Below are 26,316 nucleotides of genomic sequence, written 5' to 3'. Positions count from 1 at the left end.
TCACCATGCACAATCATACAGAGTCTATCTACAGATTGACATTCTTATCCTCATTCTGCACGTCTTTCAGTTCTAGAATTCATCATCCAAATACTTTTTATCAAGCTTTTACGCTTTGGAGGTGCCCCAACTATTGCACCAATGTCTCTGAGAACTTTGCTGTTTGACACAATCTTGGCGTGATTTACTTTGCTGAAGGTCTTGTACCGAAACGAATATTTGGAAGGCATACTTGACCACCTGTGACATACCCTAGAGCTAATAGTGTTTACTGATCCGTCCCCGTCACCGTTCTTAACAACTGGTCGCAAGCCAATAGCAGGCTAGGTGTCAGATCTTTTGAATAGGTGAATTTTTCCGGGGTAGGTACACCAACTCCATAGAAACAGTACGTTGGTACATTGGGAGCAGGGTAGTCTGATACTAGACCTTGCACGCCTTGAAAAGCTCGATAGATATTTGGAGCATTGATGTCACGAAACAGCTGTTCATAATCGTTAGCTGAGTATGTTTTGGACGGTGTTGATATAAAAGCAACATTGCCAAACACTGAGGGCTTCGGAAACAACCAAGGAATACTCTCGAATGTACGACTAATCGGAACAATAAAGTCGCTGATCAAATCGTACACAAATAACAGCAAGTCAGGAACACCATGATAACCAGATACGACACTTTGAACAGTCGCTGCACCACCAGACCAAGCAGCTGACAATGTAACGAACGCATGGATGTACTTGTCCTTCCATGCTTGGTTAATCCCACTGAAGCCAGTCAGAAAGTGCAGGGAAACGAAACCCCCCATACTGTGTACGACCAAGGTCACCTTGGTATTGCCGTTGGTTTCGTACATGTCTTCAATCATCGATTTGAGACGATTGAAATACCCTCTCTTCTCAAGCTCGTCTGTGAGGATATTGAATAACGAGGTTACCTCAACACATATAATAGCATAGCTATAGCTGGAGGTTTCTTCAGTATCAGTTTTACGTGAAATTACCCTCTCACTGAAAACAATATTGCTTTTCTTTCAATTTCTCACCTGCAGCCAATCTCCAGTCATAAGGAGTCCCTCGAATAGTTTTTCCTCTTTTGTAGCCTCGATCGACAAAGTATTTCACCGTGTCGTGAAAATAAGGGAGTGTATTTATCCATCCAGGGTTGAGATATTCCACACTCGATGTCCCACCAAATCCAGGAACATGGATCTCCACTTTAGTATTGTTGTGGTAGGAGTTGGTGTTTGCGTCATATCTCAATCTGTTAAAATAGATGTACAACAAACGCATCATAACACTTAAAACAAACAACTGTTACATATTGCTCCTACTATGCAATATCATATAATCAGTAATATTGCCTTGCATGTGCATACCGTGTTTCGAATACAAGGTATACGTTCTTTCAATTGTAAATTGCGAGTTTTTGCAAATGAAAAACACGCAACGAGTGCATGAGCATGTGCATGCAATTCGTTACAAACGCAATAATTAAGACTCTAGCTTGTATGGTGTCATCTGATTAACTACCACTTCAGAGCTATTAGCTATTTAAATGCCACTATAGCTGCATGCAGAACTCACGGCAGCTCTCTCTTGGCACAGATATTGTAGCGGGTGACTCGTAATGGAGATATCCATAGCTCCTTGTATTTGCGACCAGTGGAACACAATTTACTCGAGGTCTGATCCTTAACTTGGAGTTGGGAACCCATCACACCCGGAACTAAAGATGTGGAAAATTTGGATTTTTACGAGTGGAAAAAAGAAAGACCCAATCTTATAGATCAGATTTGCACACCTATATATCGATGGCTGTAATGAAGTACCCTATCTATCAGACACATACCATCATTGTTGTGCACACAAAACGTGTATTTCACTTACTGAGGACAATGGGTGATGGAATAGCCTCACATTGCTCGAGTAGTATCACCACAGCAACACTGATCACTACCAGCGTTAGCAGCTGCATCATAATTATAGTTGTAACTATTAAATTAACTTCAATACTATCACAATATGGGAATGTGCGTAAAATAACACAAACAGAGATCTAGCTAAGAGCATCAGTTAAATAGAAAATAGCATAGATCTATTTCTTAGCTAGTTTTTAAAACTACTATTTAAGAAAATGCATGTGGTGGGTCAATGAAGCCTAATTTTTCAGAGCAATCTTGCCACGTAGAAGCCATTTTATCCATATTGCCCTTAATTGTGGTTATTATTACGGTTATTACTAATAATACCACAAGGGCACCTTTTGTTAAGGTGCCCTTAATTGTGGTTATGACGTTTTTTCAAGGTACCCTTTAGCCCTTGTGGGAAGTTGTGGCTATGATTTTTATTCAAGGTGCCCTATGGCTATCTCTCTAGCCTTGGCCAGTACAAGTGAAACCGATTAACTGCACATGTATTAGCTCAGCCATGCTCTCTCCAATTAGGTGCATGTAACCGAGCAACTCTGTGTTGCCTACTTTGCTCTCGTAGATAGCCTACTTTAAAATCAGCTTAGTTTTCATAGGGTAACCTACTTTAAAATCAGCTCCCAGTAACACAATTCTCTTTTCTACTTAGTCTCTTTTCTAACACGAGGTCACGAGGTCAGTCACCTGACCTCCCACACAATAAACATACTAATCACAAAAATCATACTAATCACAAAAATGATAATATAATTAGTTCCAGTCTCTCACATACCTCCCCCCTTCTCCTACGTGAAACTAGGGGAATTAGTTTTACGGTGCAAACGCCCGCGAGAGACTGTCCGCATTCCCATTCGACTTTCCAGATCGATACTTGACTTCAAAGTCGTACGCCATCGGCTCAATCGAGAGTTGCTTTCCTTCAGCAGGTGTTGGTCTGTCTGTACCATAAAATGTCGGCCCAACAAGTACACCTTAAATGCTTGGATTCGTCTCACAATGTCCATTGCGATCCTTTCTGAAATATGATATGAAAATATGGGTAGGGGAAGCCCTCTTGGAGCAGTCTTCTGGCACTCGTGGGCACGTCTTCACCACTCTCCGCACATCGGCAAACATCGTGGGCCAATAAAATCTCTCACTAATCCGATTCACGGTCTTGTCTCGTCCAAGGTGGCCAGCAAATGGGGTCTTGTGGGCTAGCTTCAGTACCTCGGGTCGGTACTTCAACGGCAACACAAGTTGTTCGGTCTTTCTTTAGGAAGCCAACGTCTGTATACCAGACCGTTCTTCTTGAAGAACCCCCCACCCGTTAAAGCGGGGTTATCTGCGGCCTTCCGTATACTTTCAAGAGTCACGTCTTCTTGTTGGAGTTTCTGAAATTCTTCCGCCCCACTACACATTCGTTTAGTTTCTTCCATCGGTTCGTCAATCGGCTGATACCTTCGGCGTTGAGCACGTTTTTCACTTCTAGTCAGTAAAGTCTTTTCTCGTACGACACCGAACAGATCATCCTCGAAATCAGGTAGGTTAGTAGTGTCTTCACAGTCATCCGTCAACACCACATTGGGACGTACTCGTCGGTCAGTGGCTTCTGCTTGATCTTGAGCTCTCTTCTTGGCTCTTGTCATGACCGCCCAGGCTGTGTCCGCCTCTTGGCAGTCACCCAGTTTCTTTGCAACGAGTGTTGGTAGTACTGGTACGTCGGTACCCATCAACATCGATAGTGGCAGTGTCTTCGACACAGCTGCCTCCACTTCATGTGTAGTCCCGTTAACTTCTACTTGAATTCTAGCCAGGGGGTACACCACAGTATCCCCGTGAGCACAACATATCGCAATCGAATCGCCTTCGATTAACTTTTCCATTGGGACTGAATCTTCTCGTACCATTGTTCGAGTACATCCGGTGTCTAAGCAAACGTCCGTCACTGCGTGTCCTTCGATAGTCCCTGCTTGGAAAATTCCAGGCTTCGGCTCCATCGTGTGCTGAGTCAGTTCTGATTCGCCTTGAAAATTACTCCTTCGTTCCACACACATAAGGTTCGTCTTTGAGGGACAGTTGGATGCATAGTGCCCCTTCTGATTACACGTGAAACAGGTAATATCTTTCAGATCCCTCTTAGGTCTTTCCGTCCTAGGTGGGGGAGAGCTAGTTTTATCATCCACTCCAACTCTACAGATCCGTGCCTTGTGACCTCGTTTGTTGCACTTTGCACACACAATAGGGTTTGGGGTTGACGACTTCCTTCCTTCACTCACGACAGAGTCTCGTCGGGCTTGAAGGTAGTTATCCGCCAGTTGAGCCGCTGCTTCGCTGGTTTTGGGTTTGTGTTCTTGGACCCAGACTCTCACTTCCGCTGGTAATGAATTTAAAAACTGTTCCAACACCACCGCGTCTCGCAGTTTATCCACAGTGTCACACTCCTTCAACCATTTCTTGGCCAGGTCCTCCAGCCTCACTCGTAGTTCCATCACAGTCTCACCGGTCCTCACTGACGCTGTTCGAAAGCGTCTCTTATACGTTTCTTCGTTGACGTCGTATCTACGAAGGATGGACTCTTTCACTTGGGTGTAGGTTGCCGCAGCCTCCCCACTTAGAGCCGCATAGGCCTGCTGGGCCTTGCCAGACAATTGAGGAGCAAGCTTGAACACCCAGCGATTCGCTGGTACTTCATAAGCAGTCATTAGTCTTTCGAAAGTTACTATGTATGCCCATAGATACTAGATAGTATTATGGTACACAGCCAAAAATCCACAGGCCTGTTTCAGGCCCGTGGGGAAAATCAGTTGAATACAGGCCGGAATACGGGCCTGTATGCGGATGTAATCATATGCCTCAATGTTGTCTGCATCTAGCCTCGTTCCCAGGCCTTACTTTTTCTTGCTGTTGTCACTGTTCATCCATAAATCACAAGAAAGACATAGTGAGGCAGCAAAGAAAGAAATGGGCATACAGTTAAGAAAAGTAAGGCCTGGTTTGGGAAATCGCGTGATCCACAAGGATTTTTATGAACGTGGGCGATATGTAGCCCACAATCATGACGTAAGGTATTCTCCCACGCATTCAGAGTTAATAAAACTGTACTGAGACAACCACCCAAGCTGTGCTGCAAGTCAGATCAGAGAACCAGCGTGGCCAGCTTCTGGTGGCAGTAGCTACCTGCTATATGATAATGATGACTAAGCTATTCTTGATCTATACTAGCATGTATAAAGACACAAGAAAAGGTAATAGTCTGATAGAATCTAAACACACAATCTAGACTAGTAGATCATCTAGCTAAGCCTAAGGTATATAGCTAGCTATAGTGCTTGCAAACTTCCAGTTCCAAGTCCAGGCAAAGTTTTATTAGTCATAGATATCTGCGTGGGCAGTCCAACATCTCTAGCTCAGCATGCCCACGCTCATTTTCACCCTTCTACCACCCCTTCTACCCTCACGCGACTTCCCGATACAGGCTCTCCTTTTTCCTAACTCTACGTCTATTTCTTTCTTTATTCCTCCAATTAATACCGTATTTTATCTCATTGAACGATTAAGACAGTATTTTATCTTATTGAACGATTGTGATAAAGAACAGAAAAAGGAGAGCCTGTGTAGAGGCTAGTCTGCATCCGTGAGCTTGGCAACCTTCGGATCCTGGGACGTCGCCCTCCGTTCGCCGCCGCCCTCACCGTGTGCTCCAACTAATCCGTAGCAAATCCATCTGCTCCCGCATGTCTTCATCTCTCTTGGCTGCTTCTTCAGCCCGAACTCTGCGTTCTTCTCGTAAGTCAGCCTCTAGAGTTCTCCGATCTTCTAGAAGGGCCTTCAGCATAACCGTTAGTTCGCCTGTCTCTGCCATGTCCGTCTGACTTTGACTAGCACTAGCGGTACTTGTGATGCCTTGATCCTCGCTTTGTGTTGTTCTCTTGTATATCGTTCCTGTCCGAGTTTTACCACTCATAGATCATGGGTCTATCCAAACCAGTAGATAAGAATCCCACCGCTGCCACCAATATGCAACCGAGCAACTCTGTGTTGCCTACTTTGCTCTCGTAGATAGCCTACTTTAAAATCAGCTTAGTTTTCATAGGGTAACCTACTTTAAAATCAGCTCCCAGTAACACAATTCTCTTTTCTACTTAGTCTCTTTTCTAACACAATAAACATACTAATCACAAAAATCATACTAATCACAAAAATCATACTAATCACAAAAATGATAATAATAATTAGTTCCAGTCTCTCACAGTGCGCTTGTAGTTACTATCCCCTAAAGTTCCGTACTGCCGTTGTGGTCAGTAGACGCAGTAGGCATAAACAAAATAGCATTGGTAGTATTGTTATCTCACATGCATGCATCTGTATAATTATTAGTAATTTTTTGCTGTGTGCCAATTCACGGCAAAGAATGTCAATATAGAATGAATGTGAGTCAGTCTTCTGCTATTATAGGAATTGCTAACTTACAGTACTGTTTGTCCAAACCCACCGGCCGTAACTACATATTTAAAACAAACGCTTCTTGTATGAAAACATCGGTTTTTTATACCTGCAGTGAGAGCAGTAATTTTTTTAATCACATATGTTCGTTTTCGATGATATGGCTTTATGCTCAACCAAAATGGTACTTTAGAACCATCGCTGACCATTTATGTATGGTATGCACATCTCCAAGCTTTCGTTGTTAACTGTACCGTCACCATTCTCATCTCGTTTTAGTGTAGCTGATTTGTGTTTAATTGGGCTACCATCACCCTTAAAATCCTGATTTGTAAGTAATTTTCGTTACCGTGGGCATTCCGAAACCATAGTAGCAATAGGCTAGAACATTAATTGGGGGCAGGATAGTCTGGGAGTAATTGTTGCACTCTTTCGTACAGAAAGAAAGTTTTGTAGTTGAAGTAGACATTTGGTATATTGAGATGTTGTTTGCCAAATAACTTTTTATATTATTTAGCTGTGTAATCTTTGATGGGGGTGGATACGAGAACTTTGTTTTTGAACACAGAAGGTGTCGGAAAAAGCCACGGTATACACTTTCCAGCGACTGAGCAAGGTGAACAATGAAACTAAGATCGTAGACTTATCTGCACTTGAGGCCACCCTCCTCCCACGAGGGTAGCATACTTTACCATGCCGAAGTTTTGCGTGCATGATTGTGTCCTATAATTATAGCCAAGTGCAGTGATATTGGAGATATTGAACATAATTATAGATAGGCCCTGAGAAATTATGCTCGGAATAATTTTAGAATAGTAGGTGTCTCAAGAATAATTGGGAATAGAAGGGATCAATGTCCATTTTTGGTAAAGATCATTACATTAAGTTTTGCATAAGGATGTTCTCATGGTAAAAAGGCTAGGTGTCTCAAGAATCAGCCGCCCTTCTTTTAGGAAGACTTAATTTTTGAGTGTCGAAATATTTCAAGTCAGCGAGAAAATACAGAATCATGATACATTAATTATATCTTGATCAGTTGCATGTGTCTTGTGTTGTGTTTATATATACGTCTTAACTTTGTTATTGGTAGATTTTTATGAGAGAATAATCGGATTTTTTATGAGAATAATTAGGCACATTTTTCAAGAATTAAATAGAATAATGGGTGGAAAAAAAGCATAATTTATCAGGGCCTAATTATAGATATGTGAATGTTAGCCTCATTGCCATGATGTAATAGCCTCAGTTATTTCCGCATTAAAAAACAAAACATGCAGGATAGTTGATACCGCAAATTTATTTACAACAGCCCCTAGTAGTACGCTCCTTTGATGTCTGACCACAATGAGCTGTTATGCTGTGATTTGTTATCCAAATGGTACTTTAAGGCCATCGCTGACCATTTAATGCACACTTCCGAGCTTTCGTTTTTAACTGTACATACTCATCTCGTTCTATAGTGTAGCTGATTAATTATTATTATTCATGCCTTAGTGTTTTTTGTACATGTAGTCGATTCTCGTTACCGTGGGCATCCCGACACCATAGTAGCAACAGGTTGGAACGTTGGGAGCGGGATAGTTCTGGAGTAATTGTTGCACTCTTAGTGATATTCTGCTTGCATGCACAATGAGAGAAGCTGTTTGCGAATAGAAGCCCAATCCATGCATGCAAACTGAACTGTGTGTACCATGCATTCTCACATGGTTTTATTATCTCTGTTGGGGTAGACGTTTTCTATTTGATAGACTACTCAAATCACACACAGCCCTTGTGGGGACCAATCTGTTATCATCACACCACAATCATACAGAGTCTATCTACAGTATTGACATTCTTATCCTCATTCTGCACGTCTTTCAGTTCTAGAAATCATCATCCAAGTACGCTTTTATGCTTTGGAGGTGCCCCAACTATTGCACCAATGTCTCCGAGAACTTTGCTGTTTGACACAATCTTGGCATGATTTACTTTGCTGAAGGTCTTGTACCGAAACAACTATTTGGAAGGCATACTTGACCACCTGTGACATACCCTAGAGCTAATAGTGTTTACTGATCCGTCCCCGTCACCGTTCTTAACAACTGGTCACAAGCCAATAGCATTGCTAGGTGTCAGATCTTTTGAATAGGTGAATTTTTCCGGGGTAGGTACACCAACTCCATAGAAACAGTACGTTGGTACATTGGGAGCAGGGTAGTCTGATACTAGACCTTGCACGCCTTGAAAAGCTCGATAGATATTTGGAGCATTGATGTCACGAAACAGCTGTTCATAATCGTTAGCCGAGTATGTTTTGGACGGTGTTGATATAAAAGCAACATTGCCAAACACTGAGGCCTTCGGAAACAACCAAGGAATACTCTCGAATGTACGACCAATCGGAACAATAAAGTTGCTGATCAAATTGTACGCAAATAACAGCAAGTCAGGAATACCATGGTAACCAGATATGACACTTTGAACAGTCGCTGCACCACCAGACCAAGCAGCTGACAATGTAACGTACACATGGATGTACTTATCCTTCCATGCTTGGTTAATCCCACTGAAGCCAGTTAGAAAGTGCAGGAAAACGAGACCCCCCATACTGTGTACGACCAGGGTCACCTTGGTATTGCCGTTAGTTTTGTACATGTCTTCAATCATCGTCTTGAGACGATGGAAGTATCCTCTCTTATCAAGTTCATCTGTGAGGATATTGAATAACGAGGTTACCTCAAACACATAATAATAGTATAGCTGGAGGTTTATTCAGAATCAGTTTTACGTGAAATTACCCTCTCACTGAAAGCTTTTCTTTGAATTTCTCACCTGCAGCCAATCTCTCAGCCCCTCGAATAGTTTTTCCTCTTTTGTAACTTCGATCAACAAAGTATTTCACCGTGTCGTGAAAATAAGGGAGTGTATTCATCAATCCAGGGTTGAGATATTCCACACTCGATGTCCCGCCAAATCCAGGAACATGGATCTCCACTTTAGTATTGTTGTGGTAGGAGTTGGTGTTTGCGTCGTATCTCAATCTGAAAATAATGTACGACAAACGCATCATAACACTTAAAACAAATTGAACCACTGTTACATATTGCTCCTACTATATATACAATATCATATCAGTAAATTTGCCCTGTGCATTCCGTGTTTCGAATAGAAGGTACGTTCTTTCAACATAGATCGCTAATGAAAGACACGCAACGAGTGCATGAGCATGTGCATGCAATTCGTTACAAACACAATAATTAAGACTCTAGCTTGTATGGTGTCATCTGATTAACTACCACTTCAGAGTTATTAGCTATTTAAATGCCACTATAGCTGCATGCGGAACTCACGGCAGCTCTCTCTTGGCACAGATATTGTGGAGGGTGACTCGTAATGGAGATATCCATAGGTCCTTGTATTTGTGACCAGTGGAACACAATTTACTCGCGGTCTGATCCTTAACTTGGAGTTGGGAACCCATCACACCCGGAACTAAAGATGTAGAAAATTTGAATTTTTACGAGTGGAAAAAAGAAAGACCCAATCTTATAGATCAGATTTGCACACCTATATATCGATGGCTGTAAGACAATGAAGTACCCTATCTATCAGACACATACCATCATTATTGTGCACACAAAACGTGTATTTCACTTACTGAGGACAATGGGTGATGGGGTAGCCTCACATTGCTCGAGTAGTATCACCACAGCAACACTGATCACTACCAGCGTTAGCAGCTGCATCATAATTATAGTTGTAACTATTAAATTAACTTCAATACTATCACAATATGGGAATGTGTGTAAAATAACACAAACAGAGATCTAGCATAACAGCATCAGTTAAATAGACGTAAACAGAAAATAGCATAGATCTATTTCTTAGCTAGTTTTTATAGAAAATGCATGTGATGGATGGGTCAATGAAGCCTAATTTTTCAGAGCAATCTTGCCACGTAGAAGCCATTTTATCCATATTGCCCTTAATTGTGGATATGGTTATTACTAATAATAATACCACAAGGGCACCTTTTGTTAAGGTGCCCTTAATTGTGGTTATGACGTTTTTTTCAAGGTACCCTTTAGCCCTTGTGGGAATTGTGGCTATGATTTTTATTCAAGGTGCCCTTATGGCTATCTCTCTAGCCTTGGCCAGTACAAGTGGAACCGATTAACTGCACGTAGAAGCCATTTTATCCATATTGCTCTTAATTGTGGTTATTATTACGGTTATTACTAATAATAATATCACAATAAGTACACTTGCTTTTCAGAGTACTTCTGGATATAGTTTTTCCTTAATACATCCGATCACCTTGAAAGGTATGGTGTGTGACTGTTTCAGACTCTGCGTCTGAATAGTCCGGGGTTCCGTTGGCCGAAAACAAACAGCAGTTCCCCTCACTATTATTACCGTCTTGTCTTGTGGATGTAGATGCAGTCACACACCATACCTTTCAAGGTGATCGGATGTATTAAGGAAAATCTATATCCAGAAGTACTCTGAAAAGCAAGTGTACTTATTGACGAAGGTGTCCCTGTACCTAGATATATATATATAGAAGTACATGTTGAACCTGACAATCCTGTGACTCCAAATGCAATTGCGTTGTAGACGGTTCCTTTGGATACGTAGTGAGAAGGAAGCACGGGATGCTGTGTACAATGCCCTCATAAGGAATGACATTACTGTTGTAACATTCAAGTGGGTCAAATATGTCAGTAACTCACTGGTATATACCGTATGGGCCCAGGGTTTTTTGCTAACATAACAACGAAAGGTGAAAGGTGTATGGCCATCAAATTAATGTTGAAGTACACATTAAATACTGTTGTCGCCTAACCTAATTTTGCATTGATCGATTTCCAATGACTGCATTAATTTAATTGTATAACACTCACGACTATAAACAATCATGTTCTAATAGCATTGTTCACCGCTCATGTTCATTTTTTGTTGTACATTTCTATTGAAATTCGACCAAGTGCAGCAATAACCTGCATCATATAATTATACACGTATTAATAGCTGTTAGCCATGAATATAATGCTCATGATTATCAATGTCCAATATATAAATAGTTGTGGTCAGTTATATTGCAGTAACTTGTGAGGGAGGATGATCAACTGGCACATTGTAGTATATATTCGAACGTACATCAAATGAAGGCATTTGATAAAACAGTAATAATTGATGGCAACGAGGGATCCATTCGTTTGGGAGAACTTTCCTCCAATTTTACTTGACGGTGTGAAGTGTAAAATGTGCCCACCATGGGGAGTGGCTGCCATACAACCTATGATTTCAGGTTACCATGCAGTTGATCCTGAAAATGGCCAAATGTCTTATCTCTTTTCCCATTCTCGTGTAGCTATATATTGAATGCCCTGGCTTACAAAACCTCGGCATGGTAAAGTACGCTACCCTCGTGGGAGGAGGGTGGCCTCGAGTGCAGATAAGTCTCCGATCTTAGTTTCATTATTCACCTTGCTCGGTCGCTGGAAAGTGTATACCGTGGCTTTTTCCGACACCTTTTGTATTCAAAAACAAAGTTCTCGTATCCACCCCCATCAAAGATTACACAGCTAAAACATATAAAAAGTTATTTGGCAAACAGCATCTCAATACACCAAATGTCTACTTCAACTACGAAAGAGTGCAACAATTACTCCCAGACTATCCTGCCCCCCAATTAATGTTCTAGCCTATTGCTACTATACGAAAATTACTTACAAATCAGGATTTTAACGGTGATGGTAACCCAATTAAACATGAATCAGCTACACTAAAACGAGATGAGAATGGTGACGGTACAGTTAACAACGAAAGCTTGGAGATGTGCATACCATAGATGGTCAGCGATGGTTCTAAAGTACCATTTTGGTTGAGCATAAAGCTATATCATCGAAAACGAACATATGTGACTAAAAAAATTACTGCTCTCACTGCAGGTATAAAAAACTGATGTTTTCATACAAGAAGCGTTTGTTTATGTAGTTACGGCCGGTGGGCTTGGACAAAAAGTACTGTAAGTTAGCAATTCCTATAATAGCAGAAGACTGACTCACATTCATTCTATATTGACATTCTTTGCCGTGAGAATTGGCACACAGAAAAAAATTACTAATATACAGATGCATGCATGTGAGATAACAATACTACCAATGCTATTTTGTTTATGCCTACTGCGTCTACTGACCACAACGGCGGTACGGAACTTTAGGGGATAGTAACTACAAGTGCACCTAATTGGAGAGAGCATGCTGAGCTAATACATGTGCAGTTAATCGGTTCCACTTGTACTGGCCAAGGCTAGATAGATAGCCATAAGGGCACCTTGAATAAAAATCATAGCCACAACTTCCCACAAGGGCTTAAGGGTACCTTGAAAAAACGTCATAACCACAATTAAGGGCACCTTAACAAAAGGTGCCCTTGTGGTATTAAAAATCATAGCCACAATTCCCACAAGGGCTAAAGGGTACCTTGAAAAAACGTCATAACCACAATTTAAGGGCACCTTAACAAAAGGTGCCCTTGTGATATTATTATTAGTAATAACCACAATTAAGGGCAATATGGATAAAATGGCTTCTACATGGCAAGATTGCTCTGAAAAATTAGGAAAAGTTTGTGTTATTTTACACACATTCCCATATTGTGATAGTATTGAAGTTAATCAACTATAATTATGATGCAGCTGCTAACGCTGGTAGTGATCAGTGTTGCTGTGGTGATACTACTCGAGCAATGTGAGGCTACCCCATCACCCATTGTCCTCAGTAAGTGAAATACACGTTTTGTGTGCACAACAATGATGGTATGTGTCTGATAGATAGGGTACTTCATTGTCTTACAGCCATCAATATATAGGTGTGCAAATCTGATCTATAAGATTGGGTCTTTCTTTTTTCCACTCGTAAAAATCCAAATTTTCTACATCTTTAGTTCCGGGTGTGATGGGTTCCCAACTCCAAGTTAAGGATCAGACCTCGAGTAAATTGTGTTCCACTGGTCGCAAATACAAGGAGCTATGGATATCTCCATTACGAGTCACCCTCTACAATATCTGTGCCAAGAGAGAGCTGCCGTGAGTTCTGCATGCAGCTATAGTGGCATTTAAATAGCTAATAGCTCTGAAGTGGTAGTTAATCAGATGACACCATACAAGCTAGAGTCTTAATTATTGCGTTTGTAACGAATTGCATGCACATGCTCATGCACTCGTTGCGTACGTGTTTTTCATTTGCAAAAACTCGCAATTTACAATTGAAAGAACGTATACCTTGTACTCGAAACACGGTATACACAAGGCAAATTTACTGATTATATGATATTGTATAGTAGGAGCAATATGTAACAGTTCTTTGTTTTAAGTGTTATGATGCGTTTGTTGTACATCTATTTTAACAGATTGAGATACGACGCAAACACCAACTCCTACCACAACAATACTAAAGTGGAGATCCATGTTCCTGGATTTGGTGGGACATCGAGTGTGGAATATCTCAACCCTGGATGGATAAATACACTCCCTTATTTTCACGACACGGTGAAATACTTTGTCGATCGAGGCTACAAAAGAGGAAAAACTATTCGAGGGGCTCCTTATGACTGGAGATTGGCTGCAGGTGAGAAATTGAAAGAAAAGCAATATTGTTTTCAGTGAGAGGGTAATTTCACGTAAAACTGATACTGAAGAAACCTCCAGCTATAGCTATGCTATTATATGTATTGAGGTAACCTCGTTATTCAATATCCTCACAGACGAGCTTGAGAAGAGATGGTATTTCAATCGTCTCAAATCGATGATTGAAGACATGTACAAAACTAACGGCAATACCAAGGTGACCCTGGTCGTACACAGTATGGGGGGTCTCGTTTCCCTGCACTTTCTGACTGGCTTCAGTGGGATTAACCAAGCATGGAAAGATAAGCACATCCATGCGTACGTTACATTGTCAGCTGCTTGGTCTGGTGGTGCAGCGACTGTTCAAAGTGTCATATCTGGTTACCATGGTATTCCTGACTTGCTGTTATTTGCGTACGATTTGATCAGCGACTTTATTGTTCCGATTTGTCGTACATTCGAGAGTATTCCTTGGTTGTTTCCGAAGCCCTCAGTGTTTGGCAATGTTGCTTTTATATCAACACCGTCCAAAACATACTCAGCTAACGATTATGAACAGCTGTTTCGTGACATCAATGCTCCAAATATCTATCGAGCTTTTCAAGGCGTGCAAGGTCTAGTATCAGACTACCCCGCTCCCAATGTACCAACGTACTGTTTCTATGGAGTTGGTGTACCTACCCCGGAAAAATTCACCTATTCAAAAGATCTGACACCTAGCAACGCTATTGGCTTGCGACCAGTTGTTAAAAACGGTGACGGGGACGGATCAGTAAACACTATTAGCTCTAGGGTATGTCACAGGTGGTCAAGTATGCCTTCCAAATATTCGTTTCGGTACAAGACCTTCAACAAAATAAATCATGCCAAGATTGTGTCTAACAGCAAAGTTCTCGGAGACATTGGTGCAATAGTTGGGGCACCTCCAAAGCGTAAAAGCTTGATAAAAAGTATTTGGATGATGAATTCTAGAACTGAAAGACATGCAGAATGAGGATAAGAATGTCAATCTGTAGATAGACTCTGTATGATGTTGTGGTGATGATAACAGATTGGTCCCCACAAGGGCTGTGTGTGATTTGAGTAGTCTATCAAATAGGAAACGTCTACCCCAACAGAGATAATAAAACCATGTGAATGCATGGTACACACAGTTCAGTTTGCATGGATTGGGCTTCTATTTGCAAACAGCAAACTCATTGCATGCATGCAAAATTGACACAATTATACTATTCTTATAATGTGCTAATTCATGGTCAAAACGGTGACACTAAAGTGACCTTCACTCTGTTTTCTAACTGCCTATAATGGTATCGACCAAGCCAGAAAGGACAAGTACATCCATGCATACATCACACTGGGGGCTGCCTGGGCCGGAGATCGGGAGTGGCTGCTGTACCAACCTATGATTTATGATTTTCAGGTTATCCCAGCTCCGATCTTAGTTTCATTTGTCGGCTTGCTCGTCGCTGGAAAGTGTACCTTCTGTGTTCAAAGCAAGGTTCTCGTATCAATCCCCAACAAAAATTACACAGCTAATGATTATAATTATAGAGTTATTTGGCAAATGTCTACTTCAACTACTAAGAGTGCAACAATTACTCCAGAACTATCCCGCTCCCAACGTTCCAACCTGTTGCTACTATGGTGTCGGGATGCCCACAGTAACGAGAATCGACTACATGTACAAAAAACACTAAGGCATGAATAATAATAATTAATCAGCTACACTATAGAATGAGATGAGTATGTACAGTTAAAAACGAAAGCTCGGAAGTGTGCATTAGCGATGGCCTTAAAGTACCATTTGGATAACAAATCACAGCATAACAGCTCATTATGGTCAGACATCAAGGAGTGTATAGGGGCTGTTGTAAATAAATTTGCGGTATCAACTATTCTGCATGTTTTGTTTTTTGAATGCAGAAATAACTGAGGCTATTACATCATGGCAATGAGGCTAACATTCACATATCTATAATTAGGCCCTGATAAATTATGCTTTTTTCCACCCATTATTCTATTCTTGAAAAATGTGCCTATTATTCTCATAAAAAATCCGATTATTCTCTCATAAAAATCTACCAATAACAAAGTTAAGACGTATATATAAACACAACACAAGACACATGCAACTGATCAAGATATAATTAATGTATCATGATTCTGTATTTTCTCGCTGACTTAAAATATTCCGACACTCAAAATTAAGTCTTCCTAAAAGAAGGGCGGCTGATTCATGAGACACCTAGCCTTTTTACCATGAGAACATCCTTATGCAAAACTTAATGTAGTGATCTTTACCAAAAATGGACATTGATGCCCAATAGTCCTATTCGTTTAAGAGCCTGGAATTTTGATTGCTATTTGAACGCCCACTAACTACTTCCTGTATAGCTTCCGCAGTAAAATTGTGCTGAGCTATGGGAGGTGATCACCGCCAAAATTAGCAGTACAAAAATGATGCTGTTTTAAAATGATGCCGTTTTTTTTACAGAGGGTTTTAATTAAAAAAATGATGCTGTTTTAAAATGATGCCGTTTTTTTACAGAGGGTTTTAAGATTTTTTCAGAGAGGTGCAATTTTTGGAGAGGTGCGTTTTTATGAGGTGCCATTTTGTCCAACTCCTCCCAATCATTTTCATCTAGATGGTCACATGATTTGGTCACATGACACATGATTTTGCTCTCTCTTTTGACAAAGTTGAGTACCGAGTATGAGTTCATGGTCAAGACAAGCACTGATGAACAGAGTGATTTCTGAAATGCAAGTTCTGCAAGATGGCAGGTGTGCTAGAGTCATGCCTTCTGACTTTAGAGTTGGTGTGTAGAATTTGTCACACAGAGCAGTATAGGTAAACACATTGATGGAAACCACAAGCAGAACTTGCATTTCAGAAATCACTATGTTCAGTTCTTGTCTTGACCATGAACTCATACTCAACTTTGTCGAAAGAGAGAGCAAAATCATGTGTCATGTGACCAAATCATGTGACCATCTAGATGAAAATGATTGGGAAGAGTTGGACAAAATGGCACCTCATAAAACGCACCTCTCCAAAAATTGCACCTCTGAAAAAATCCACCTAAACAGCACCATTTTTTAAAACACACCTCGGTAAAAAAAAAACAGCACCATTTTTTTAAAATCCTCTGTAAAAAAACAGCATCATTTAAAATTTGTTTAAAACCCTCTATAAAAAAAACAGCATCATTTTTTTAAAACCCTCTGTAAAAAAACGGCATCATTTTAAAACAGCATCATTTTTTTAAACCCTCTGTAAAAAAAACAGCATCATTTTAAAACAGCATCATTTTTTTAAAACCCTCTGTAAAAAAACGGCATCATTTTAAAACAGCATCATTTTTTTAAAACCCTCTGTAAAAAAAACGGCATCATTTTAAAAACAGCATCATTTTTTTACTGCTAATTTTGGCGGTGATCACCTCCCATACTGAGCTGGCACACCCTTTTACATTGAAGTCATTGTAAAATCAATGCGTTTTTGCAGCCTCTGCATTCTGCAGTGCATGCGCTATTATTCTAAACAAAGGAAGTTTGTGAAATATTGAAGTAAGAGCTACACAATGGTTTTTGTCCCAGAGAGTGTTTGTCAACTGTCAGTGAGCTAGCTGGTCTTGAAGATACCTACTATACACACAGTAAGTGCAGTAGTAGTAAATCTAAGAGGTAGTCTAATGCTCAAGGATGATGGAACATCTTTATATATACATAGTAGGCATCTGCAGAATTGTGTAGAGGAGATGTTCCACCATCTTTGAGCATTAGTTTACCTCTTAGATCTACTACTACTGCACTATACTGCACTTACTGTGTATATAGTAGGTATCTTCAAGACCAGCTAGCTCACTGACAGTTGACAAACACTCTCTGGGACAAAAACCATTGTGTAGCTCTTACTTCAATATTTCACAAACTTCCTTTATTTAGAATAATAGCGCATGCAATGCAGAATGCAGAGGCTGCAAAAACGCATTGATGTAAAAGGGTGTGCCAGCTCAGCACAATTTTACTGCGGAAGCTATACAGGAAGTAGTTAGTGGGCGTTCAAATAGCAATCAAAATTCCAGGCTCTTAAAATGAATAGGAGACTATTATTCTTGAGACACCTACTATGCTAAAATTATTCCGAGCATAATTTCTCAGGGCCTATCTATAATTATGTTTCAATATCTCCAATATCATTGCACTTGGCTATAATTATAGGACACAATCATGCATGCAGTATTCAGTATAGCTAATGTTTTGTGATATGAATTGTTGGAATTTACGCATTTATTGGTATAATTATACACAATCAGGTCACTACCAATAATTATTATTGGCACTTACTATAACTCCTGAATCATAAACTAAGGTACAAGGCCTATGACTGACCCACTCCCACATTTTGGATGGTAGCACACTTTGTCAACCAATTAAGAATGTGATTCTGTTCCATTGGTATACACTGCCATGCATGCATGTATAGGTTTGGTCAGCATTTACTTATCGCAAGTATCATGGAAGAACAGTCTTCTGGATAACATGGCTCATCCGTTTGAAGGTAATTATACACGTGTGCTATAGTTATGTTTATGTTCACAGCAATTGTGTATATATGCACCGTATACATTACACCAAGAAAAACAACATTCTCGTTTAGTTGGCAATAGCTTCCTAAGCTTCCTGAAGCATGTCACCAGTTTGTGCTTCAATGACAGGCAGTGTGTCGTAAAAGTAAATAAACTTCCTGAGCTGAAACTTTTGTTACTACTGCTGCAAAGAAACAGCCCCACCCCACGTACTACTGATGCAAAGAAACAGCCCCAGTGTAACTGCTGGCTCGAACGGCCCTCCACAATGGTCTATCCTCGGCCTCACAACCAAGCCAAAGAAGCTGGCCTCTACACTGCTGCAAACAGCTCAAGCAAAAAGAGCCGCTTCTAGTGCTATGGTGAAGCAGAATTGACATGCATCACGAAGTTGAGGACTAGGTCTAAGAACACAGAATCTTCCACAAATGAGCCTTGGACAATCGTAAAACCTGCATGGTTGCAAAAGAAGAAACTCCAGCAGTGCTGAACATTCCTGCATGGCTGGACTTACTTTGATACTTGTTATTTCTCATGATTTAATTGTATGTCTAATTGCCAGAGGGCGTTTTGTGGTCAGTGCCTTATGACTTTGCGGTTAGTGCATTATGACTTTCAGCAGTGCATTATGCTGCATATTGCACTTGGCAACAACATAGCAACGGGATATAAAAGTAAATAAACTTCCTGAGCTGAAACTTTTACACTAGCGTATGCATCTTGTACAAAGTATGCAAAACTATACTGATCTATAATTAGCAATAGATTCTTGAAAACTATTTATACTTTACTTGCCTGTGGTATATGCAGTTATTTTGTCACAGCTTACAGATCCGTATGTTAATATATTAGTCTGCATGTGCATAAACAGTATCAGTTTCATTCAGTTTCTGCATGGCTTTACAATCGGATAGTTGAAGCAATGATGCAGCTGCTAACGCTGGTGGTGTGTGTTGCTGTGGTGATACTACTCGAGCAATGTGAGGCTACCCCATCACCCATTGTCCTCAGTAAGTGAAATTGGTTCATATATGCGGTGTTGATATATATAATTTATATTCAATTTAGTATTTTTCTAGTTCGAGTTTATTTGTAGGTCATTGAAGGCTGGGTGAAGTTATAAGGAACAATATGTTTGCTGGTGATAAAGCTGCTCTCTATAAGAATGGCTTCCTCTGATTGCTACAGACCATCACCAAGGTAACCAGTCGTCTTTAATGTAGTTGAGTGTTACATGTGTTCATTGCTGTAGGGCAATCAATCAGTGGTCTTGTGCGGCTGTCCCTCAGTGTCAACTTTAGGAGCATAGAGAATGGAACCATGCACGTGAGTTGCATGGGTATGGGAGGGGGTGAGTGTAATTTGGTCATTTTATAGAGGTTGTCATCCTTACCTATTGCCCCACCCTCACCCTCTCTACCCTTTTCAGTGGCGGATCCAGTGGGAAGCTTTGGGGGCTTGAGCACCCCCCTGCCCCTGGCCTTGATGATAAGCCTGAAGAATAGAATCTAGAGCTAGCTATCAACTAGCCTCGATTCCAGGCCGCTTGAAAAAGGCGCCTTTTTCAATCGGCCTGGAATGAAATCGAGGCTAGCTATCAACTCACTGCATGCACTGGATAGCACGTAGCTACGGTTATAATTATTATCATGGCCACACCCAATTTATTACTGAGCATGAACAGTCATGCAGGAAACACATTGTGCTTGAAAAACAGATGACCTTTTTACTCCCCCCTATCAAGAATCCTGGATCCGCCCCTGCTTTTCTTGTGTTAGATAACAAAACTTAGTGCTAATATAAACCAATTTTCAATGTACATCACAATGCACGTAGTCTATAGTATACTATTGTAGTTATAATTGTCTGTGTATATAGTTATCATGCACTCTTAAAGCAACTACTTAAGTTCTACTTTGTATGTAGTTGGTATGGGAGCACTCTTAAAGCAACTACTTCAGTTCTACTTTGTGTATTTGGAAGAGAAGGGTGTCGTTTTGTAAATACCTGGGCTCCAGTTCAGTGTGAACAATGAACATTCCATTTCCTCGCCCTTCTGATCTCTCTCCCTCTGTCACTCTGGTACAGTTCTTGTTAGATGTTTTATCGTCATAGATGTTTGTGCCTGTTTTATGGTCGTTATTGACCTGGTCCAGTAATTGAAATGAAATCACACCACAAAATGGCCATTTCAGAGAATCGTTAAACTCTCCTCTCATGAAGAGGACCCACACTGAGACGTGTGTTCCTTTGCATCTGGCGAAGCCGTTAGCATTCACTCTGAGACAGATCTTGTATCCTTGATGGTGGATGTAGACTGGAGGGGAGAACCAGCGGTTGTTAGTTCTCTTGTACCGTTGAAATTCAGTCATTGTAAGGACAGGGAGACCAAGAGGTCTAGAGTTCACGATGGGAGGTGGTGCTGTCGTGAGCAGTTGTTGCATTCGCTCCAGATCAGTTTTAACTTTAGCTTTCAAACTGGTGATTTCTTCTCCTCTTTGTTGTGTAATCTCAGCTTGTTGCTTGTCATGACTGGTGGCCAATAGAGAGATGTGTGTGAGTAGATTCTCTCTCAGGTGTTCTGGCATGTCTTGTCGAGAGAGTTTCACAGCACAGCCTACGTGGTGGAAGTCACAGTGGATGGTGGTCAGGGGGCACTCATCGGCAACATGGCTGTCTATATTCTGACGTTGGATAGTTGAACCACACTGGTTAGGGCAGGGGACAGGGAAGGACCCACACACAGGCCAGTGGTTGTTGGTGACATCATCATAGGTAGATTTGTAGTCATAGCAATGCTCACAACTGATTGGTCGTCTGAGGCAATCTTTAACTTGGTGGAATGGGATGTACCTTCGCTGCTGATGGTTCCTGCAATTATAGATGCAATCGATCTCGACAAACTGACATCCATCGAGTTGTTTCTCTGGTCATGGATCTGTGTTGAGGTGCTCATCAAGCTGTCTCAGTTCCCCCGTCCACTCACACCCGTCCGTCTCTCTTGTGGCTACAGCGAACTTTCAAATCGTAGAGCAATTGTTTTACACCTATGTCGGGAAAATTCGAAAACTCCTTTTTATTGCAAGTTGGGCACACATTATTAGTTGCTTTGATGCGTTCAATACAAGCTTGGCAAAACTTCTTTCCATGCACAGCATGTGACCTGGTGGGGCTCTCGAATGATAAGAAAACAAATTGGACACTGGGACTGGATGTATTTCGGAGATAGTGGCGTCACAAAGTCACAATCGAATCCTATTATTCTCTTGTCAGCGTTCAGTGCTGCCATCACTCAACTTGATAGTGTGTATTTTTCTTGTCTAAACAGAGTGTGTCGCCTCCTCTGATAATGAATATTGTCAATTACTTGTTATTCACGCTTTCCAAATAGTCACATGTCTTCTAACCCATAAATTAAGTATACACGAGAAATAAATTCATGCAGCTGGTGTGTGTGTGGTCAGTTAGTGGACATCTGTATGCATAGATCTACATGTATTCATGATTCACACACCATGCACACATGCACAAATGCACACAGCACGCACGCACGCACGCGCACGCACACACACACGCACGCACGCACGCACACACACACACACACACACACACACACACACACACACACATTAATGTTATAGTTTAAGCCTCCTTCAAGGTCAGAATTAGAATGACCTGTATTACAGCATAAGTCCTATATGAAAACATGACTTCAAATGTAAACATAGCTTACAATAATTATTCAACATGGCCCCAAGTGAATAACTCACAATAATTATTGAGGATAAAAAAGGGATATATCATTAATCATTTGGAAAGGGCAGAACGAGCCAACTACCATATTTTAAGGTGTAGCACATAGCTTATGTTCATCACATTCCACCAGCCTAGTATTACTCAATTTAGGCCACACCATCTCAACCACAATCAAATACAAAGAGCAACCAACCAATCAAATCCTGCCCATGCATACTCAGTCATAGCTCACATGAACATCAGCTAGAAAACACATGGTAGAAAGTGCCTGATATCCCAGAAGAAAAATAAAGTAATTTACTGTACCTTATTATATGACTCTTTTTTGCCTTGGAGTACTTCAGCAGCTTTTTCTCCTCTCTTATTCTCTGCCTTTCAGCTTTTAGTCTTTCCTTTTCCTTCTTTTCGTCCTCTTTAATATTAATTATCCGAAGATTTTCGGTACTCGTCAGAACTACTCCGCTTTTTTTCCATGTTTCGTTGGGAGTCGTCTTGGTGGTAGGGGAGTCTTCAAAAACTTCGACAAGGTGCGTCCCTCACGAACCTTGACGGCCATGTATTGATCTTGGTGCCTGAATGGTTCTTCATCGGGTGAAAGATAACATGAGGATGAAACAGAACCATTACAACAAGAGCGTCTTGAGGGAGTGCTATATACAAAGGAATGTAAGCAATTCCATTGGCTTGTGGAATTTTTTCAGGCTCAAAATCTAACTCAGGAAGCTTTCGTTCAAATGGACAGATTCCAGTGACCGTAAAACCCGATGAAACATTTCGGATCGTCATGCTCTCACACCAAGCTTGGGAAAAAAGCATACTAAACTCATACCTAGTAACCACACGGCCAGGATTGCTAACAATAAACTCATGACAAACTTTTCGCCACGATTTCTTCAAACAAGCAAAGGCCGACTTATCAAGAGGCGGTGTCAAGTGCGTCGTATGGGGTCGTATGGGGAGGAAGAGCAAAAATGATGATTTGAGAAGCAGCAGCAGCCCGTATCGTCTCAGGGCAATAAAGCGAAGAATGACCATCTAAAAGTAATAATAATGGTCGAGTCGATGGAGCATACAACAGAAAATGTCTTTGGAACCATTCATTAAAGAGATCCCGAGTCATCCATCCATTTCCAGATAGCCCGTATAGGGTACCAGGAACTTCACCCTTTGTCAACAGAGGGTTAAGGGTTTTTCGATCAAAAATACAAAAAGGAGGAATCACAGCACCAGGAGCATTGGTGCATGCTAAGACTGTTACTTGAGTTTTAGTTTCGCCGGTAATATAGGAAGGATGTTTGGCATTCTTGAGATCAATGACCTTCAAAGGTTTAGGGTTTAACGGTAAACCAGTCTCGTCGCAATTATATATCCTGTGAGGATCATTCAGTAAATCGTTTTTAACTAACGTGTCTTCCAGTAAGTCGTAGTATCGTCCTAGCACTTCATTGTCAGTAGCCATTGCACGTGCAAGAGAGAGGGACATTGCCGTACGTAAGGATAGCGAGGGATGGCGTTGGGAAAATCTAGCCCACCAACCATCTGTAACAGATCGTTCAAGACCTTTACCGTTCAGAACTCGTTGCACTAGTGCTATTGCTTCCCGTTTTGTAAAAGGATAACCTATACTATAGCACATTTCTTTAGAAACAACACTACTTCTTCCTCTTCCTGGATCGTAAGATACGGTTTTTTTCCTGGTCTGCTACCGATTTCTACTTTCCCGGTTATTCTATCCGACAATGTCGATCGTGGAACATTATATATCATAGCTGCTTTTCTAATAGACTGACCCGCGTGAACAGCAGCAATTGCGCCCTCCATCTGCTCATCGCACCATTGAAGATACGGTCCAGAGCGTAATTGAGAAGCCTCAGTTGAATCTTTGGTCGATTGTACAATTGATTTACTTCTTATAATTCGTGACTGAATTGGTAAGATGCCATCCTGTAGAGTAAAAATAACGTTTAATGCAGAGATCTGGAGAGGCTCAAGACGATAGAATATGCTAGCTAGATCTATCAACGGATCTACATCCTATACCTTGCTCATCTCTGTCAGATACCTGTCTTCCACCACTTCTAGCACATTTTTACCTACAATAAAATGCCACTGAAGTGATCATCAGCACCATATTCTTACCTCCAATTGCCATTTCCAAGAGTCTCTGGAGTCTTCCAGAGTAGAGTTCACAAGCCACGTGGTCAAAACAAATTTATGGGTGTGTCTGTCCTCAGATTAGACTACAAGATCAGTTTGTTGACTTGCTGCAGCTGGAGTCTTTAGAGAGTGATTCTAGTTTTGTCAGACGTAGCTAGCACTAGGGTAGTACTACTACCTGCACAAGTTTGCAAGCTCCTTGAAGTACGTTCGCTAGAAAAAAAGCGCTGTCTGCAAATTGGTGGTTTTGACCGACTTTTGCATACTACGGCCACGCGTGTATTTGTTGCTGTAGCTTGTAGACTTCTTACTTTCAGAAGCTGATTCTTGGAGGATTAATCTACCTATGGTAGGGCTACACGGTGATACCAAATCTGAGGTGATATGATAATCCGTTTGTTTGCTACGAGCGTCCGGAATAGTAGTATGTCCGTGAATTGGTTGATTACTCTATATACGTATGGGCATGTTTAATATCTTTGATACCTTTTGCAGACGTAGATCTGCATGAACCATTGGTGGTAGTCTCGTCAGAAGTAGCTGGAATAATGGGAATTATCCCAGTGTGCCTATACAGCCTTGGGCACTTCTCTTCTGAGAGACCTCTTGGGTTCTGAAAAATTAAAGACTTTTGTGCCACGTGTATTAATTGGCATTTACGTTACTGATACCTGTGATGCTCTTAACAGACGTAACTTCATCGGAAGTAGATCTAGTCTCGTCAAGAGTAGCTGGAAAATTGGATACATAAACACAATTAACACGAAATGGGACTGGGCAATGAACTATAACCTTTGACTTCTACAGTCTTGGGCGCTGGAGTAAAACAAGGCTATAGTCTAGAGTATAAAGTGCACGTGCAATAACTATTTTTAGACATAAGCATCCGCCTATTTATAATACGATAGATTGTAGTTGCATGCCCTCTTCTCTTTATAAGCCCTTGGTAATACCCTTTGCAGACGTAATACTATATAAGGAGGTATTAGGTAGTCATTAAACAAACCTTTGACTCCAAGTGTACTTACAGCCTTGAGCATTGCTTTACACCTTCTTCTTATCGTCTTCTTGTAAGACGTTTATGCCACATAATAATGTACACGATAATACACATTTCGGAATAAGATACCTGTGATACCTGTGATGCCCTTTGCAGACGTAGCAACATCGGAGGTAGCTCGATCGTCAGCAGCTAGTAGCTGCATGGATACATATAAAACACAACACGGAATGGGACTGGGCAAAAAACTACAACCTTTGACTCCCAGAGTGCCTACTGTACGTACTGTAACAATCTTGTGTGGTGGTTTACCCCCTCTTCTGCATGGGTGTCCTCCTAGACTCTGAAAATTCCGTGTGCTGGTAGAGTTGGAACGGTGAAGATCGTGATCACGTGACCTTGCTCCAGATATTCGAAAGTGCAAGTCAATCATCCGAGCCTAGGAAAACGATTTTGCTATTGTTTTACATTGTGTTCTGATTATTATTAAAAATTAATGTTTTGTATATCTACTCTATAAATGATGCATGAGCGCCAGCAAGTTGTGGATTCTACCTTGTCAGTGAGTACATGATCTAAACTAGATCTATACTACCTGTATGCTCATAGGCAACCGTCTTTGGCTGTTAATTTAACCATGAATACTAGATATACAAGTAACTTACCATTTTCATGCTGTATAAACAGGGCCGTAGCTAGCCTCGATTCCAGGCCGTTTGTTCAAGCGGCCTGGATTCGAGGCTAGGCCGTAGCCACCAGTCAGGTTAGTCAGGTTTCAACCTGACCACTTTTTCCGAGGTGAGTAGGCAATGGTCGTCACTACAGTAAACACATAATGGAC

General features: G+C 41.0%; 3 protein-coding genes across 9 annotated transcripts; 1 reads left to right on the top strand and 2 right to left on the bottom strand.

Annotated features, from left to right (window-relative positions):
* LOC135337580 (phospholipase A2 group XV-like) lies at positions 1-26,269 on the bottom strand. 7 transcript variants are annotated; one of them, XM_064533517.1, is made up of 10 exons: positions 26,141-26,269; positions 25,147-25,914; positions 24,458-25,088; positions 24,359-24,411; positions 22,625-24,262; positions 10,914-10,992; positions 9,993-10,074; positions 9,685-9,826; positions 9,167-9,375; positions 8,123-9,042 (listed from the first exon to the last, which is right to left on the bottom strand). In XM_064533517.1, exons 8-10 carry the CDS (start codon positions 9,813-9,815, stop codon positions 8,441-8,443), a joined length of 942 nt encoding a protein of 313 aa, XP_064389587.1. In that variant the 5' UTR covers positions 9,816-9,826; positions 9,993-10,074; positions 10,914-10,992; positions 22,625-24,262; positions 24,359-24,411; positions 24,458-25,088; positions 25,147-25,914; positions 26,141-26,269; the 3' UTR covers positions 8,123-8,440. The 7 variants fall into 7 exon arrangements, 4 of the variants coding, with proteins under 4 accessions (XP_064389584.1, XP_064389587.1, XP_064389586.1 ...); XM_064533516.1 differs by lacking the exon at positions 10,914-10,992; XR_010395188.1 differs by lacking the exons at positions 8,123-9,042; positions 9,167-9,375; positions 9,685-9,826; positions 9,993-10,074; positions 10,914-10,992 and adding an exon at positions 21,488-21,905.
* Positions 12,999-14,976, top strand: LOC135337582 (phospholipase A2 group XV-like). The gene is made up of 4 exons (XM_064533518.1): positions 12,999-13,119; positions 13,286-13,427; positions 13,751-13,968; positions 14,105-14,976. The coding sequence occupies exons 1-4, from the start codon at positions 13,029-13,031 to the stop codon at positions 14,959-14,961; spliced, it is 1,308 nt and encodes a 435-aa protein (XP_064389588.1). The 5' UTR covers positions 12,999-13,028; the 3' UTR covers positions 14,962-14,976.
* Positions 20,515-21,488, bottom strand: LOC135337584 (TNF receptor-associated factor 5-like). Its single transcript, XM_064533520.1, has one exon. It carries the CDS (start codon positions 21,148-21,150, stop codon positions 20,515-20,517), a length of 636 nt encoding a protein of 211 aa, XP_064389590.1. The 5' UTR covers positions 21,151-21,488.
* Positions 26,270-26,316: the final 47 nt, after the last annotated feature.

Source organism: Halichondria panicea, chromosome 6, assembly GCF_963675165.1.
Source record: "Halichondria panicea chromosome 6, odHalPani1.1, whole genome shotgun sequence".
Classification (NCBI taxonomy): domain Eukaryota; kingdom Metazoa; phylum Porifera; class Demospongiae; order Suberitida; family Halichondriidae; genus Halichondria; species Halichondria panicea.
This window is presented reverse-complemented; position numbering and strand designations above follow the sequence as displayed.